Genomic DNA, 19,578 nt, shown 5'->3' with positions numbered 1-19,578 from the left:
GTGCTAGCATTCTGGATCCACTTTGGTTTAGGTGGAGCCCATCCTTCCTGTATAGGATCCCCCATCCCCCGTTCCTAATAAATCTAAACCCCTCCTCCCTACACCATCGTCTCATTGACTCATTGAGACTCTGAAGCTCTGCCTGCCTACCTGGCCCTGCACGTGAAACTGGAAGCATTTCTGAGAATGCCACCATAGAGGTCCTGGATTTCAGTCTCTTTCCTAGCAGCCTATATTTGGACTCCAGGACGTCTCTTCTACCCTTCCCTATGTCATTGGTACCTACATGTACCACAACCACCAGCTCCTCCCCAGCAATACACATAAGTCTATCTAGATGCCTCGAGAGATCCGCAACCTTCACACCAGGCAGGCAAGTCACTATACGGTTCTCCCGGTCATAACAAACCCAGCTATCTATGTTTCTAATGATAGAATCTCCCATTACTAACACCTGCCTTTTCCTAATGACTGGAGTTCCCTCCCCCGGAGAGGTAACTTCAGTGCGAGAGGATACCCCAACATCATCTGGAAGGAGGGTCCCAACTATGGGAAAGTTTCCCTCTGCTCCCGTTGACTGCTCTCCTTCCCTGAGTCTTTCATTCTCTTTAAAAGTGGGCTGTCTGACCAGAGGTGGGACAAATCTACAGTGTCCTGGAAAGCCTCATCAACATACCTCTCTGCCTCCCTTAGCTCCTCCTTGTTTAGAAGCTCACAGCTTCCAACTGCCGGCCACAGCACACAGTTATCTGTGGTGCAAAAACACAGACAGGTGTTTTCTAGCAAGCCAGGGAAGACTCTCTTGCTGACTCATAAAATCATTACTGTAGGATCACAGCCGTCTCCCAGCAGTGCCTACTGTACCACGGGCAAGCTACAAGAGCAAATTCAAATAGTAATACATAGCACCCAGGACATGCGAGTCTAGCTCTTGGGTGTCACTTGTGGTGTTGGTCCTTAAGAAAGACCACACCATAAAGTTTTGTATTGATTATAGCAAACTCAGTGCTATCACTGTGCCAGACTCTGATCCCACACCTACAACTGATGATATGCTGGATATTTTAAGCAAAGCTTAATATCTCAATTCTTTTGATTTAGTTAAGAGGTACAGGCAAATTCCTTTAGATGATGATGCACAGAAAAAACAATCTGCTTTAATTAATGATATAGAATATCATTGAATATTAGGGTTGGAAGGGACCTCAGGAGGTTATCTAGTCCAACCCCCTGCTCAAAGCAGGACCAATCCTCAGACAGATTTTTACCCCAGTTCCTTAAATGGCCCCCTCAAGGATTGAACTCACAATGCTGGGTTTAAGTAGGCCAATGCTTAAACCATTGAGCTATCCCTGTATGAATTCAGAGTGTTACCATTTAGGTTAGTTAATGCAGGAGTCACTTTTCAGAGGCTGGTCAACTGAACGTTAATGCATTACAGGACCTTACAAGGGCCTATGTCAACAATATAGCAGTGTTTAGTAATACTTGGGCTGATCACAGCAAAACACGGTACAGCACCTAAGGTTGTAGGGCAAGCGGTGACACAACCATTCACTGGTCTGGATTGCACCCCGGAATGCAATAAAACCCTACCTGCATTTCTCTGCATTCTTTGGGCTAGGGTCAGGGTTGTCTGGGCCGTCCAGGGTCCTTCTATCACAGTGCATGGCTTAAGTTCTGAAACATGGAGCCTTCTCTGTCTGCTTGGCTACTCTGACCGTGGCTGCCCAAACGTCTTATCTCTCTCATTGAGGCCCCCAGCTATTTATAACCTCGTGCTCTGTCATCTCTGTCTTTTTGCCTTGGCTTTGGAATTTCCATTCTCTCAACCTGCTGTTGAGGGGAATGGAAAGAACCGGTTGCCCTAAGATGTAGTTACTTTTTTGTAAGGCATATTCATGTACTGACAGTTCTTAATGATTAGCTATTGTCCCTGGTCTGGGACAGAGAGGTACATGCTTAAAGGCTTGTAAGCAATGAGAGAGGAATTCATGACACAGCAATTTTCAAAACAACTTTGGAACATAATATCAACCAGAATTCCTAAGTACAGTGAAACCCCGCTATAACGCGATGTTTGGGGTCCAAAAAATTCCACTGTGATAAATGTGGGGTCGCGGTATAGCAGGGTTTCAAGCCGGTTAGTTTAAGTCAGTGGTCCCCAACGCAGTGCATTGATGTGCGCCACTTAGTGCCCAGCAGGGGAGAGAAGCCGCGGCCCCGCACCTACCGGGGACAGAGAACTATGAGGCTGCGGGTGCCAGTGCTCTCTGTCCCCGGCAGGCGCGGGGCCGCGGCTTCTCTCACTAGGCGGGGGCACATCAATGTCCCGGCGGGCGCCATGGCGTTGGGAACCACTGGTATTAGGCCTTAAAGGGGAGCCAACTTATGATTGCGTTATATGCGATTTCACATTATGGTGGGGCGTGTTATCGTGAGGTTTGACTGTAATACATACGCTCCTCAAATCACCACAAAGACATCACAGATCATAAAATGGCAAACTTGTATTCAGATTGTTTAAAACAGTTTTTGTTAATACCTATTTACCTATAATACCTAGAGCTGGTCAAAGAATGAAAGCCTATTTTCATAAACATTTCAAAATTGTTTTCATTTTAAGAAGTGTTATCAGTTTTTAATCCCGCCCCCCAGACTCCAATAAAAACATACCCCAAAATGGTTATCAAACTTTTTTGTTTTACAAAAAACCAGTTTTTGGTAAATGAAAAATGTCAATAACTCTCAAAAGAGTTTTCAGTAATTTAAAAAAAAAACACATGGAAAAGAGGCACTTTTTTGCAAGGAAAATTTGACAACGTTGATACTTTTTACAACAAAAATCTAAGTTTTATAAAAAAGGTCGTCATTGACAAAAAACCTATTTCAGGAAATTTCAAGCACTGTGTAGTACAGCTAGAAGAAAGATTAAGAGCTTAAGAATCAACTTCTGCTGCAATCTTAACTATGGAGTCACTATATGGCGCATCCATAATCCAATCTTTTCAGGATGCTTTGTTAACAAGATTAATGAAAGATTTTATTAAATTTAATTCCAGACTTCTGAGTGTTTCCCTAGTTCATATTTGTTTGGAACAGAGACAGAGTTTCTGGATAATCTTTTTAGTTAGAAATTCTTTGTTCTTGTTATTCCCACTGTTATGTAATGATAGTTTTATGAATAATCATGATCAGACTTGTATAACTGTTATTAGTAACAACAATGTATATTATAAAGACATAACTCCAAAGTGGTGGACAAATACAAAGAAGTTATGTGAGATTCAATATGTAAATTAAGTTCTCTCTTTCAAGTTGAGTCTGTTTTACACACCTAGTTATTGTAAATAAATAAAAACTTGTTTGCATAGAAGTTAGAGATTCACCATCTCAGAATACTTTTTCTTACTTGGTAGATGCAGCTTTTACATGCTATCTTATAATGTGATTAAAAAAAACTTATTCAAAGTTTAGTTTGGGATGAAACAAACACCTAGTTGTCACTTACAGCCCACAGTAATTCCACTTACTGTATCAACCCCTTAAAGGATCTTTGCCCTCTTTTCCTAGTCCATCTTAAAATTGCTAATCGAATCCAATTAGCAAGGAAATTCAGAGTTAACGTGGATAATCTGGGACAACAGTTCCTCCTTATGTGTCTTTACACAGGTAGGAGGCGAATGACCATTACTATTTTCAAGTACCTAGGCCAGGGGAATGGGCAACCTTAAGTTAGCATAAGGCCACAAAAATCCACTAAAATCTTTTGGTGGGCCATTTTTTCTTAATGACTACATATTGTGTAACTCAGAAATGTTGCTACAATACAGCGTATTACTATACAATTCACCATGTATTAACAGTGTAAAACAGAAGTGTTCTTAAATATAAAAGCCCTTTACAGCATAATCTTTAAATAAAAAAGTTTAAACATAAATCTTTCACAAATCCCTTTTCCAGTGTGCAGAAGAGCAGGGGATTAATACATGAAAACATCAAAAAATAAACAATATCAAGGTTTTTTCTCTGCCTTTCCCAGTCTTGCCTCCTCTCTGCTCCCTCATGGACACAGGCTCTCCCACGAGGGTTGTACTTAAGTTATAGATGTCAAAGATGGGAGGTAAAACAGATCTTGTGAAAATCTGAACCTGTGATCCCAAAGAGTCAAGCAACCTCCTTCTAGTTTAACAGTGCTAGGAACCCTCAACCTACTAGTTGCCTTTTTTTTTTTTTTTAAACACTACACTTGCACAGAAACTGAAAAATGCTTTAATACTTAATCAAATAGTAAACCATACCTCATACTGTATTTATAAAAGCCTTTAGAGAACCTCATATTCCAGTAAAAGCAAGGTGAAAAGCCTGAATTAAATTAAAAACAAAACCAGCAATTAACTGACCTGCCATGGGTAGAATAGAGGTGTCTGATCCAAAGGAACTCTCAAAGGAGCAACAATTACCAGTTCAAACAGAAGACCAAGCAGAAGTGGAACCACACCAGCCAGTAGCACAGCTACTATCAGTGTCTTCATTATCTAAAACACAAAAAGTCTGATTTATAAATGATGCCAGACAGCTAGTTCTGGTCAAAGCTGCACCTCTCAATTTCTCAAAGTTTAAAGTCTTTGCATGTTTACTCTTAAAAGAGAAAAACAAAAAGGCAGAAAAAATTGATACTGAATTAGTATATATGCAAAATTAAGTTCTGTTAACTGTAAATTACAATACACACCTGTAGTTACAAAATCTGTATTTTTAATCCTTTTTAGCCCAAAAAAGTAATTAACAGGATCCTCAACGATGTCCTCCTTTTTTTTAAACCACATACTCATATTTGACTGTCACAGGTATGTAAAGTACCCAATGACCAGTACTTAATCAGGAAGGATTCTTCCAATGTTTCCCCTCCCACACACAGTTATGATCAAGATGTGAGTTTTTTGTTATTTACATGTTATGCAGTATTTGTTAAATTTAACAGATTCAACGTAATTCTGTCCTTGATTTTTTTGAGAATATAATAAAAGCAAAAGCATCCTGATCTAATTAACATTGTCAGCGCAGGGGTGCAGAGGACAGACCCGAGGATATAATTTAGTATTGATATTGGCAATTTCCTTTGGCAAACTAAAGAAACTACAAATGAAGTAAAGAATGTGCTAATCAGGGAGACAGTCATGGCATGAAACATCTATTAAAGCTGCTGTTGTCTGTAAATATCCAGTAAGATGCAACCTTGAGTGGATCTTTCACAGGTTACTCCATTCCCCATGCATCTCTAAAATGTATCCATAAAGGGAAAAAAATGTGTTACCATTCCAGAATTATAGCAAGGTTGAGTATGGAAATTTTATAACTAAAACCAACTGAGACAGGTGAGGGCTTGCCTTGATCATGATGAAAACTTCCCTCAGTGTTATAAAGTCACTGCTAGTGTAAGAACCATTATGAAAATTCTGTCTCATCATAACTGGAGAGGAAGTTTATTTTTTTAATGTATTCATCTGAACACCACCACAAATTTGGTGATCTGAAAGAATTTTCTGAAAATGTGCACCATGCAGGTACACAACATATGCCTGTACAAAACAAATGGTTTCCCATAACTGATTATCAACTCCAGTCTTATTTTTGCCACTTCACTAATAACGTTCAGTCTCTAAACAGGTGAACACTTCACAATTTTCATCTGTTACTATATACAGAATAGAAGTAAACAACTGTAAACAAATATTTCTTGAGATCACGTGACACAGGTTTTCACTGGATAGTATCCTGTATTACGTTCACATTTAAATGAAATATAGTAGTTAAATAGTTAGTACTGTGGCACTCAAAGGACTGATTCGTTAACATTCTGTTGGAATACTGATTCCAACAGAACAGTGATTACTGTTCAGAAGTCCAAACACAGATTGAGTAAATTTAGGGGAAGGGCGCTGGGGAGCAAAAAAGAAAACACAGTACAAGGTGAGTTTGAGAGTAGGAGGAAGCAAGTATAAATCTCATTAACACCTAAAAAAAGCAGAATACGCTGTTTGATAATCTAGCAAAAGCTTTCTTCTATCAAGAACTTACCATGAGGGACCACTCTTTAACCTTCTGAAAAATCACTCTGCGACCCTGCGGCATCCATGCGACTAGAACGGTCACCGCCCGAATGGTTAACCAGCAGACATAAAGACCACAAGCAGCTGTGTACAGTTCATGGATTTTGGCTGTTCCCGTCCAAAATGACATTAACCAACGGCCAGCAAATACTGGAAATGTAGAGATTGATAAATATCTTAAGTAGCAGGATTATTTTACCTATTAGTGAAGGATGGCAATTTATATAGTAAATCTGCCTCAGTCTTAAACCCAATGTAAAATATGAGTTTTCAAAATCTTGTGCTGCACAAATATTGCAAATTTCAACTGATTTGTTATCTCACATCCTAGACAAAAATAAAACATCCAGTTAGATTCATGAATTTTAATTTCAAGGATAAATTTAAAAACAAAGCTGAAATAGTAATGGTTCAATCTTAAAATTTATGGCATTCAATTCAATTTGTGGCATTCGATTTAGCACAAAAAAGTGTCTAGAGTGCAACAAAAACGTTTAGATACGTTCTAACAGGAAGTTTGAAACTGGCTCATTTTCCATTAATACTACAATCTCTCTACAGAAGTACTCTTAGTACCATGATGGTGGGGACCATGAGAGCACCCCAAGTATTTAAAAATAGAAACAATAACTAACTGTCTTTCTTCTGTCCCAGGCTATAGGAGAAATTGCTCCATTGTCTTATTTATAGATTTGTGACTTGCAGTTATTTATAGATTTGCTTGCTTGCTTATGTTTAGGAGAGGCTGGGTGTGCTGTGTGTCTGTGTGAAGTTACTGAGAAAAAATTAAGTCAAAGAAAGGAGTAGTTTGAAAGAAGTCCAGGTCCATGGTCATTATCTCACTCATCTCTCACAGGTAGCAAGTTACATAATTTAGATACATCTCCTGTGAAAAATACCATCTCCAAAAACTTACTAGCCTCCCCAACTTGTTGACAATTTCAATGTTCTGGGGGGGAACAGTTATTGTAGGAGGACATGGTTGCAAAAAGGCGCTCTCTCATGTAGCTAAGGAACCATCTCATGGAAGGCATAAAATATCAAGAGAGAGACCAGGAACTGGACTATTTAATTGAGAGTAAAGGCAGAGAGAATAATGCCAGAAGGGATGTTCACAGCAAATTCTATTGCTAAGCAGACTAGCTGCTGCATTTTGTACCAGTTGGTGCTTTCTTGGTTTCATTCCTAATTATCAGATGCAGCAATCAAGACTGCAAGTCACAAATGCATGGATCAGGCTTGCCCTGTCTGCAACTGCTAGGATGGGGTGCAATCTCCACTTAGTGGGTCAGTAACCAGTTAAAGGTTACAGTTGGATTTGTTTGCCACCCTGCCTATTTGGGCATCTAACAGCACTAAAAAGAGTTCAAAGGGTTTGCCATCTCTAGATAATTAGTCCATGTTAAAAGTTGTGTTAACTAATATGATGTGTAATGTGATTTTGTAGTTAATATAGACAAGAACAAGTTGTGTTTAACATGTCATCTTGTCATGGTTAAAAATGTGGTTTCAGTAGGATTTACCCACGATCATATGATGTAATATTACGCACTATTTGTTCCTGTCTACACAGAATGCAAAATCATGTTTAACATGTTAAGTTTACACAACTCCTCAATATTCTAAGATACCTAATTGTTCAGTGAAGGCAAACCTTAAAAAGGATCTCAAGGCTGTATGCAGACTGACAATTTAAAGGCAAAGTGCATCACTTTGTGCATAACAGAACTTTATAGTATGGTAGTGTGCCAATGGAGATCACAGCTCAAATGCGCTAGGCACTACACAAATAAGTATCAAGATACAGTGCCAACCTGATCTGCATACTTTGTTTTTTAAATATCATGTACATTTATGACAATATGTTGTTTTAGCTACAATATACCATACACTATCATTTATCATTTCATTTTGCTTTAGTTTAGGTTACTATAACTAATCAAGAGTTTCAGGGGAGATAAGTAATGAAATGGGTTGGTGCACCAGCCTTTTACCACTAAGCAAAATTAAAATTCTACACTGGATCACCAGTGAACCGTTTCTGTCCCCATTCTTTCTTACACCCTTTCCCTTACAGCAGTCATCTTACAATTATTATTCTCTGAGAACTACGCTACATCAATTATTTAATGGTTTCCATGAGCCAGGCCAGATATCTTGTTTACAAAGCTGCATAGTGAGGTTTGCACACACGCAACCCACATGATGCCTCGCTGAAATGATCCCCCCTTTCTGCATAAGTGCTAAAATTTAACAACAAGAGTTTCCAACACTACCACACAAATAAGGAAGACTCATCCCCCACCCTTTAAAAATAATAGTTTACTAGCTTTCAGTACAATAAAATTATAATGTAATAATCTGCATATAATATCAAAGCATCACAAAAGGACACAACTCAAGATCATTCATAAGCTTAATTTAATCACTAAGTGTACTGGTTTATTGGTCACTAATAAGAATACCACCAGGACTTCTGTAGCCACAGTAGCCAGAGGTTAGAATTCCCTAGCTAACGGTTTAAACAACTTCACTTATCTCACTTAAAGTACAATTAATTACAAAGTGCTCCAATAAACACTGATAGCATTCACCCCCAAAGGCCTCAAAAAACAAAAGTTTATCCAATAAAAACCAGAAAAACACTAGAAATGAGTACTTGTATCTAAGGGCTTGTTTACACAAAGCAATAATGTGAACGGTGGGGGTATGATTTCTAAAGTGCACTAATATGCATGCATCCATGCAGACCCAAGAAGTTCCCTAGTGCATTTTAACATGTACTGTTTCAAATAGCACAGTAGGGAAGATTAAAAAGCGATTACTATAGAATATATATTATTCATTACAATATATCACAAATAAAAAAACCCTGATTTTTGGACATTATATAAAACTTGAATTCTAGACATAAGCCCTGAAAAAATGAAATTAATAAACCACAAAAAACAGAATCTCTATTGTTAAGTCAAACAATTTCAGAAGTATGCAATGAAGATACACAGTTTATAAAAATTTGATTAATACTCTGTCCATGAAAACAGAGTCAATGCGTATCAGTACTGCAACCTCTCATATACAAATCATGTGCAATATGAAGTCTCATTCGCTCCTTCAACACTTATCAGACGGATGCTAGTCTCAATCAAATCCAATCTTGACCTCAAAGTCATGAAGATGATCTTGGTGCATGACAGATGTGGCAGTTTCATGAAACATGTTTGGGAGACTTTACTGAATTACTTTTAAGTATCATTGGGGTACACAGTATTAAATGATTGGTGTATGTATTCCTGTGAGCTGGGATTATAAGTAACTTCTCTACGGGGAGATACGACAGATGAGAGACCTGGGGGTTCAGAGGACTATCGTGAACAATGTGCCAGATAAGCATGGACTTTTTGGAACAAAAAGTACTAAGTGGGTTTCCTGGGGAATATATAAGGGAAGAAGATGAATGAAAATTCCCCTCCCTCAGTTATGCAAAAACCCAGACTTTTGAAGTTACACCTTGAAGAGTGAACCATTGTCTTCTGATCACCTGTTAAGTGAGGCCAAGATCAAAGGCCCAAGTTGTATAAAGGAAAGACTGAACTACCCATGATTGTTCGGGTTCTGAATCTGAGAGCGTTATAAATTTATAACCACAAGAAAAACTCAGCTGTGGGTTTTGAAGCACTGACACCTACCAGAGTCAGAGGTTGGAGCTGAGGTGACCTCTGGTAAGCTTTTTAGTATATATGAGGGTTTTTTTATTATTTTAATGTTTTCTGTAATGCTTTCACCTTAAGAATAAACATGTTTGCTTAGAAAGAGCAGTGTGGTAACTTGTAATCGTAGCAATTACATTGTTCATAGCCTCTGGAGAGAAAAGAAAGCACAGACCCTGGCCTTTTAGATCGTCTGGCTTGCCAGAGATATCACACTGTATGCTAGGCAGGGAACTGTGCACCTGGAAAGCCCCTGGTCAGGAGGGAGACACACACAGGTCTTTGCCCAACAGGGGTAAAAACTGAAGAGCTGGGAGCCTAAAGTGGGTTCCCTCTGGGGACCATGGAGGGGGAATAGAGGTGCAGTTGCTCTGAACTGTGACAATAAGATGTTATAATGGACATCAGTCTCCCTTCCACTGTATTGACATTTGGAAAAAGATATTGTTTTTCCTTTATGAATCTGTCATTTTGAATTTAGAATATTAAGCTTTCAAAAAGGTTAAAAAACACGTTCCCAACATTTCTGTGATTGCACAGTTTTAATTTTAAACCAACTACTGCCATGTATGTATGGGGGTGTTTGTTTTAACACAGTATCGTAGCATAAAACATACCTGGTAATGTAAGGCAGATAAGACTGGCAATCAGTAATGTTATACACATGAAAACAATCAACAGAAATATCTGAAAGACAAAATACAAAGGAAGACAGTTAACAGAAAAACTGAAAGTTGCTTAACTAATTGTTAGCAAAACATTAAAGAATCAAGATATGCATCCATTTAGAAATCAGTAGCCTAGATAGTAAATGCAACACACAAAATTTCTGTTCCAGTTATTTTAGTTCAGATAGGAGAGCAGACTGTCAAACTCGCTGACTCATTATTCAGCTCCTCAATTATTCACAGGATTCTGTTGTTCCCTCAGACTCAGATATTTGAGTGTTTCCAGCTCCATTTGCTATATAACCCTGATTTATTCACCAACCAACCTATATAAAAATGAGCAGCAGTACTATGGAAAAAACAGTATTTAATTATGTCATCAAAATATTGTAGTGCTAATACACAAGGCAGCAGAGCTCAAGATTCACAGGCAATCTTTAGAATTTCTCATCTTTTGACCCTTTCATTTTGATACTCTAATATTCTATGCCTTGGTTTGGGCATTTTGATATATTTCTTGTTTGTAAAACAAAAATAAACAAAGGTCCATCAGCTACAACTACTTGGGGGCAGGAGGAGAATACCATCTTACACAGTATTCTGGGAGGCAACGACTCCTGTGTCTCCTTTGAAATGCATGTGTGTCACAGTTCCAGGGTTAATTGCATCTCTGCTTCCTCTGTGGTCTGCTCCAGGACACCCCTTTAGGTCACTCTTGCGAAACTCGGAAGCCCCCCACAAGCTTATCTTTAGCTCTGCAGGAGAAAATCTCTGTTCCATACTATGGACCTGACAAGTTCTGGTACACTTGGCACCACTAAATGAAGCTGGCACAGTTTCAGCCCCCTCTAGTGACAGCTCTGAACAGTTTAGACTCCTTTGATGGTTTACTCCCAGGGACATTTTGCTTTTGCTTAAACTGAAGTGGAGACCCCACTTTTACAATTCCTTGGAACTAGTAGAGGTCCTTTTGATTATCTATTTGCCTTCATTAAAATATATATATATATATATATATCTCACACACACACACACACACACACACACACACACTCTTCTTCCTATCTCTATAATTTTTTTAAAAACACTAGATAAACAAAGCTGAGCATTCATATCTCATCGTGGATCACAATGTGTATGGGATCTACAGTAACTGGATGCAAGAGGGCTGGTTATATATGTTTCAAACTGAAAAAATGATATTAAAGTCAGCTACATGAGTATAAACTAGGAAGACATTTGCTAACAAAATACACAGTGTCCAAGATACTAAGTAAAGTGTGGGGCCTTAATTATTTAGCTTCCAAAAATGATGCTACCATCAAATCTTCCTTAAAAGATACCCTATGTTTTTTAATTTGTTTATATTACTGTAGTTCCTAGGAATCCTAGTGATGGACCAGGACCCCACTGTATTCTATGTTTGAACAGCACCTAGCAAAAAGATAGTCCTCTTTTTAAAGTGTTCGATCTACCTACCCTGAGTGGGAATTTTAAAGGCCTACGGTAAGGCTGGAAACCCACAGGTCCTCCTTGCTGAAGTATGGCTTGATGGGCTGCATGAAGACCTTCTCCCACAACTGGAATGGCATTATTATTGCGAGCATGCTGGTTATTAGGTTGCTGGTTTGCATTGTTCTCATTCTCTTCCTGGTCTCCAAGTAAGTAAGAATGGAGGTCCCTGTGGCAAAAAGCATGAAATGATTGCGTAACTTCCTCTGGATTTGTAACACGAATGAAAACCTAGAGAAAGCACACCACACGGCTATATTCATCAGTGTTTGTTTAATGAACAAGGTAAAAGGACTGATCACTGGAATATCATGAAGCAACACATAAAAAGCAGCATTTGGCAGGTTTCATTCTTTTTTCTGTACGTGTTCTACCCATTGTTTTTTAAATGTAAGTTAGAACATACAAAGCTTGGAAGAAAAGCAATTTGGGTACAGGTTAAAAAACAGTGGCAGCACAGCTACAATCTAAACACACTGGGTCATTCATCTTATTCTTTAAAAACAATATTGGTTACAAAAATGTCATGAACAGAGGAGGAAAACTCTGTCAAAATCTCTGCTGGTGTAAACAGGTACAGCTCCACTGATGTAAGAGTTCTCACTTTTACTGCTATTATGTCGGCTGGAGATTAATCCAGCCACATAAGGAACTAACAGGACAACAACATATCAACTCACATTGTGAAAAGTATCTTCAATGTAATAACTGGGGAAGAGTCAACATGGTTTTTGTATAGAGAAATCATGCCTCACCAATCTACTAGATTTGAGGGGGGTGTAACTGTGCCTCAGTGGGTCACAACTGAGGATGCCAAATTCAGGACAAACTGCTGAGAAATAGGGCAAACACAACCCGAAACTGGTGGCTATTCTTCCATAAGATATACCAAAACAACAACAAAAGTAAACTTCTGTTTCACCAAGCTGGCTAACAAGAAGCCATAAAAGCAGTTTCCTTAGGCATTCCAGTTCTTATGTCACCACCAAAAGCACTGGATTTAGAGATGAGTGGTTCTCTACAATCAGTCTCATTAAATAAAAGGCTCTTCTGATCCCAAACGACCAGCCATTCACCCAAGTCAATATATAACTCAGATCTTACCCAAAAATCATGCTGATGCCAATCCTTTAGTATCTAAAATCTAAAGGTTTTCATAAATTTATAAAAAGAAAGAAAGGTCAGAGTTAAAATTGGTTAAAGGAATCAAATACATACAATAAATGCAAAGTTCTTGGTTCAGGTTTGCAGCAGTGATGGAATAAACTGCTGGCTTAAGTTAAGTCTCTGGCTGCTTCCCAATCATTGGAAGGTCCTTAGTCCATTGGTTAAAATGCTTCCATTAGTATAAATTTATAATCCAGAGGCCTGAGCAAGAAAGAGGCTGGAGCAGGATAGAGGCAAAATGGAGGAGTTTCCAGGGCCTTTTATATCTTCTGCCATGTGGAGGGAATCCCATTGTTCTTACTGTGGAAAAGTACAGTAACAAGATGGTGGTTGGAGTCACATGGACATGTCACATATCCATGCATTTCGCCTAGTCATTGCAGGAAGCCATTACCTATACTCCAGAGAGTACATTTGCAGGACAGTCCATTCAGTGTAGATGGGCGTGTTCTATTGTCAGTTAAGTGTTTCTTGATGAGCCACTTAATTTGAATAGTCTCTCCAAGATGTCCTGGCTAACTATCTTGTTGGCATTACCCCAGGAGCAAACATTTGAAATCCAGGTATAGAGCCAATATTTATAACTTCAAATACAAAAATGATATATGCATACATATAGCATAATCATATTCAGCAAATCATAACCTTTCCATAGACATCTCGCATGCCACATTTTGTACAAGATATCTTGCAAGTATATAACAGTGATTGCAACAATGATCTATATGGTCATATTTTAATTAGCTAACGTCACAGGGGGTTAATAAACATGTGGACAAGGGGGATCCAGTGGATATAGCGTACTTAGATTTTCAGAAAGACTTTGACAAGGTCCCTCACCAAAGGCTCTTACGCAAAGTAAGCAGTCATGGGGATAAGAGGAAAGGTTCTCTCATGGATTGGTAACTCGTTAAAAGATAGGAAACAAAGGGTAGGAATAAATGATCAGTTTTCAGAATGGAGAGAGGTGAATAGTGGTGTCCCCCAGGGGTCTGTACTGGGACCAGTACTGTTCAACTTATTCATAAATGATCTGGGAAAAGGGGTGAACAGTGAGGTGGCAAAATTTGCAGACGATACAAAACTTCTCAAGTTTAAGTCCCGGGCAGACTGCAAAGAGCTACAAAAGGATCTCTCAAAACTGGGCAACTGGGCAACAAAATGGCAGATAAAATTCAATGTTGATAAATGCAAAGTAATGCACATTGGAAAACATAATCCCAACTTTACATATAAAATGATGGGATCTAAATTAGCTGTTACCACTCAAGAAAGAGATCTTGGAGTCATTGTGGATTGTTCTCTGAAAACATCCACTCAATGTGCAGAGGCAGTCAAAAAAGCAAACAGAATGTTGAGAGAACAGGAGTACTGGTGGCACCTTAGAGACTAACACATTTATTTGAGCGTAAGCTTTCGTGGGCTACAGCCCACTTCAACAGATGTAAGAAGATATATATACATTCAGAGAACATGAAAAGGTGGAAGTTGCTATACCAACTCTAAGAGGCTAATTAATTAAGATGAGCTATTATCAGCAAGAGGAAAAAAAACTTTTGTAGTGTCAAGATGGCCCATTTCAGACAGTTGACAAAAAGGTGTGAGAATGTTGAGAATCATTAAGAAAGGGATATATAATAAGACAGAAAATATCATATTGCCCCTATATAAATCCATGGTATGCCCACATCTTGAATACTGCATGCAGATGTGGTCGCTCCATCTCAAAAAATATATATTGGAATTGGAAAAGGTTCAGAAAAGGGCAGCAAAAATGATTAGGGGTATGGAATGACTTCTGTATGAGGAGAGATTAATAAAACTGGGACTTTTCAGCTTGAAAAAGAGACAACCAAGGGAGAATATGATAGTGGTCTATAAAATTATGACTGGTGTGAACAAAGTAAATAAGGAAGTGTTATTTACTCCTCCTTATAACACAAGAACTAGGGATCACCAAATTAAATTAATAGGCAGCAGGTTTAAAACAAGCAAAAAAAATGGTTACTTACCTTTTGTAACTGTTGTTCTTCGAGATGTGTTGCTCATATCTATTCCAGTTAGGTGTGTGCGCGCGCCGTGTGCATGGCTGTTGGAAACTTTTCCCTGGCAGCTACCCATCGGGCCGGCTGTGGCGCCGGTATGGCACTCTATATATGATTTTGCCAGCCCGACCCCCCTTCAATTCCTTCTTGCCAGATACTCTGAGAGGAGAAGGTGGTGGTGGGGAATGGAACAGATATGAGCAACACATCTTGAAAAACAACAGTTACAAAAGGTGAGTAACCGTTTTTTCTTCTTCGAGTGCTTGCTCATATCAATTCTAGTTAGGTGACTTCCAAGCCTTACCTCGGAGGTGGGGTCGGAGTCAAGGTATTGCTGACCGAAGTATCGCTCTGCCGAAGGCTGCATCATCCCTAGATTGGTGGACGATGGCGTAGTGTGACGTGAAAGTATGCACTGAAGACCACGTCGCAGCCCTGCAGATTTCCTAGAGAGGTTCATGGGCCAGGAAGGCTGTCACTGAGGGCTGTGCCCTCGTGGAGTGAGCTGTGATGGTAGGCGGAGGAACCTTCGCTAAGTCATAACAAGCGCGGATACACACTGTGATCCAGGAGGAGATCTGCTGGGAAGAGACTGGCAAACCCTTCATCCGCTCTGCTATAGCAACGAACAACTGAGTTTTTTTTTCGGAACGGCTTTGTGCGATCGATATAGAAGGCAAGCGCCATCCTAACATCCAGCAAGTGCAGCTGTTGTTCTTGAGGGCTGTTGTGCGGCTTTGGATAGAAGACTGGTAGGAAGATGTCCTGGATAATATGGAAGCGGGACATCACCTTGGGAAGGAAAGCTGGATGAGGTCTAAATTGTACCTTGTCCTTATGAAAGATAGTGTATGGAGGCTCAGAGGTGAGGGCCCGTAGTTCAGACACATCATGCTGAGGTGATAGCCACCAGAAAAGCTACCTTCCAAGAGACATAGAGGAGCGAACAAGAAGCTAAAGGCTCACTCATGAGGCGGGAGAGGACTAGGTTAAGGTCCCATGCCGGGATGGGGGGCTTCATCGGGGGATGTATCTTCTCCAGTCCGAACACCCAGAATCGCCTGGGTGAAAAGCCGAGATGGCCACGAGGTGGACCTTGAGAGAACCGAATGCCAGATGCCAGTCTTTCAGGTACAGAAGATAGTCCAGGATACAAGGAATGGGAGCTTGGAGTACCTGCCTTTGGGCGCACTAGCTGGAGAACCTCTTCCATTTCGCCCTGTATGTGGCCCTAGTAGCCGGCTTGCGGCTCTCCAGAAGTACCTGCCTCACTGGATCCGAACAGGCAAGCTCTGGCTGGTTCAGCCATGGATTCTCCAGGCCATGAGGTACAGAGACTGAAGGCCTGGGTGAAGGAGGCAACCATTGTCCTGTGTAATGAGGTCAGTAGTGAGAGGTAGCCGTACCGGTGCCTGGACCGACAAGTCCATGAGGGTGGGGTACCAGCACTGGTGAGGCCAAGCTGGGGCCACCAAAATGATCTCCCCCTTGTCCCTGCGGACTTTGAGAAGCACCTTGTGGACGAACTGGAATGGCGGGAAGGTGTATAGCAGCTGACTGGGCCAAGGAATCATAAACGTATCTGCGACCGAGCCTGGGCTGTGACTCCTGAAGCAGCAAAAGGTTGGGCACTTCCTATTGGCCCATGTGGCGAACAGGTCAATTTGGGGAACCCCCAACTGCGGAAGATGGCGTGGATGATGTCCGGGTGAATTGACCACTCGTGCGTGAGGAAACATCTGCTCAGACTGTCTGCCAGCACATTTTGGACACCCGTCCGGTATGAGGCCTGGAGAAGGATGGAGTGGGCTAAACAAAATTCCCACAGTAGGAGGGCTTCCTGATGGAGAGGAGACGAGTGGGCTCTGCCTTGCCTGTTTATATAAAACATGGTCGTGGTGTAGTCCGTCAATACCGCTACACAGTGGCCCTGCACACGAGTCAGTAAAGCTTGGCAGTCCAGGGGGATCGCCCGGAGTTCTTTGATGTTGATATGTAGAGCCAGTTCCTCTACTTGGCCTGAGTTGTCAGGCTTCCGAGATGCGCTCCCCAGCCCGATGCGGACGGGTCTGTGACTAAAGTCAAGGTGGGTTGGGGTGGGTGAAAAGGACACGCAGAGATCCAGCCACTACCGTAGAGAATCGAGGGATGGTCAGCACCATGTCCAGACTGTCGTGGCCCAGGCAATACACAGATGCGAGCCACGCTTGCAAGGGCCTGAGTCGTAACCTGGCATGTTGAACCACGTAAGTACAGGATGCCATATGGCCTAGCAGCTGAGACACTGCCTCGCCGTGGTGGTGGGGAAAAGCTGCAAAGGTTGCTGATTATCTGCAAGAGGGCCAGTTGATGCGTGTCTGGCAAGAACGCTGTCACTTGAGTTGCATCCAGAACAGCTCCAATGAACTCTACCCTTTGAGTTGGGGTGAACACTGATTTGTTGACATTGAGAAAGACACTTTCGAAAGATTAGGTATCATTCTGCACCTGCGATTCCATCTGCTGACAGGGGCGGCCCCGAAGGAGTTGATTAGCGATCCTGAGAGAGAGACCCCCCTGTGGAATAAATTTACCTTCCAAACAAATCAAGCCGTTTAGCCTGTCTTGATTTGGGTGCAGGGCCTGCTGATCTTGCCTCTCTTTTTCATTCACTGCCTCCACCACAAGAGAGCATGGGGGAGGGTGGGTGAAGAGATACTCATATACCTGAGTGGGAACAAAGTATTTATGTTCAGCCCCCTTGGCTATAGGAGGAATGGAGGCACGTGTTTACCAAATAGTTTTGGCGTTGGATTGAATAGCTTTTATATGGGTAAGGGCACGCTAGAGGGCCCCTCTGGTGCTAGGATATCATACCATAGGGTCCTCCTATTCGACCACTTCCTCCACCTGGATGTTCATATTCAGGGCTACTCATCGGAGGAGTTCCTGCAGGGCTCTTAATCCACGGGTGGTGGCCCGGACGTTGAAGTGCCTGCCACTGCCTTGTCAGGGGACGATGAGGAAGAAGCTACCAGCAGGATCAGTTCCATGGTGGCCTCTTAATCCTTGGGGACCGGGTCCCCACGAGCATTGGACGTAGCCTCCACAGGCAGATGTGGGATTGGGTCCAGGTTTTGTAGAGGGTCCTGGGGCGGGCAGCTGAGAGTTGCCTCTGGAAGGCGAGATCCCGAACGGGAAGGTGGTGGGAAGCCAGGAGGGGCACCTTGGGCCTGATGGTACGCCCAAGGGGTCCAGAATTGCCACTAAGGCTGCCATTGGGGCACCGAAGCGTCCTGCCTTAGGCTCACCGGTCCTGATCTGGGTGCCTCAGATGCCCACGATGCCCTGCCTGAGCAGAGGGAGGGTGATCTCGAGCGGGATAGCCGGGGGGGAGCGGTACAAGACTGCACCGGAGGCATCCTCCTCTGATGGACCGAATGCATACCGTGAAGCATAGAGGGGCCTCAATGTCGATCGGTGCTGCGGTGCAGGGTGGTGCCGCTGCAGGGAGTGATGGCGGGATGTGGAGTGGTGCTGCAAAGTAGAGCGGTGCTGCAATGTGGAGCTGTGCCGATGAGGGGAGCCATGCTGCAATCGAAGATGGTGCCGAAGCGGAGAGAGGTGCCGCGAAGTGAAGCGGTGAGCCAGTCTGTCGAGCGACACCTGGAAGGTGAGCGGCGTGCAGACTGAGGCCGGCACTGAGAACGGTGTCATGAGGTCACAGAGTGGGACCTAGACCTCAAGCGGGACCATGACCTATTCGCCAACGACCACTTCGAGTGGGAGCAGCTCCGAGGGTTGGGGCTGCAGGACCAGTGCCGCAAATCGGACTGATGCCGCAAGTCGGACCAGTGCGGGGTGTAGGCGCGGCGCCGGGACTCAGAGCAGCGCCGAGATCCAGGTCAGGGGGCAGATGGGCCAAACATGGCAGGCTTGCCTCTGGACGGTGCCGTGCCTCGATGAAGTGGCGGCTTATTCCTTGTAGAGGCAGACTTAGATGCCGTCATCTCCATGAGCCCCCTAGCAGCTAAGAAGTGGTCCGGGGTGGAAGGCATCATAACTTCCCCCACATGCAGCCGCGGTGAGTCCAGGAGAGCAGTGCTTCCTAGGGAGACACAGGCCTGCGACGATTGTGCCTGGCCCGAGGCCCATTCCCTGCACCGTCCCTTTCCGGGGAGCAGTACCCATAGTAGGCTGCTGCGGGGACTTCTCCTTGGTCTGTTTCTTATGGGCAGCCAGTGAATGAGAGCGCTTCTGGGGCCCGGAGGACCGGCGGCTCCTGGGTTGGTGTGCCGAGTCCTTTCTCGGCACCGCAGACGGCACCGCAGGAGGTGTGCTCTGCACCCAGGCGCTTGGGGCCGGGTCCTGCTGCGGATGGAGG

General features: G+C 42.4%; 1 protein-coding gene across 1 annotated transcript in view; it reads right to left on the bottom strand.

The window, feature by feature from the left end:
• Nucleotides 1-19,578, bottom strand: part of MARCHF6 (membrane associated ring-CH-type finger 6) — a 99,874-nt gene that overhangs the window by 24,110 nt on the left and 56,186 nt on the right. The window contains exons 18-21 of the mRNA XM_034761532.1: nt 11,971-12,172; nt 10,441-10,510; nt 6,082-6,263; nt 4,404-4,538 (exon numbers count right to left, since the gene is read on the bottom strand). Of these exons, the coding sequence (XP_034617423.1) occupies nt 4,404-4,538; nt 6,082-6,263; nt 10,441-10,510; nt 11,971-12,172 (589 nt within the window). The remainder of the gene's footprint in view (nt 1-4,403; nt 4,539-6,081; nt 6,264-10,440; nt 10,511-11,970; nt 12,173-19,578) is intronic.

The sequence above is a fragment of the Trachemys scripta genome, chromosome 2, assembly GCF_013100865.1.
Source record: "Trachemys scripta elegans isolate TJP31775 chromosome 2, CAS_Tse_1.0, whole genome shotgun sequence".
Lineage (NCBI taxonomy): Eukaryota > Metazoa > Chordata > Testudines > Emydidae > Trachemys > Trachemys scripta.
Note: the sequence above shows the minus strand (reverse complement) of the source record. Positions and strands in the feature narration are given on the sequence as shown.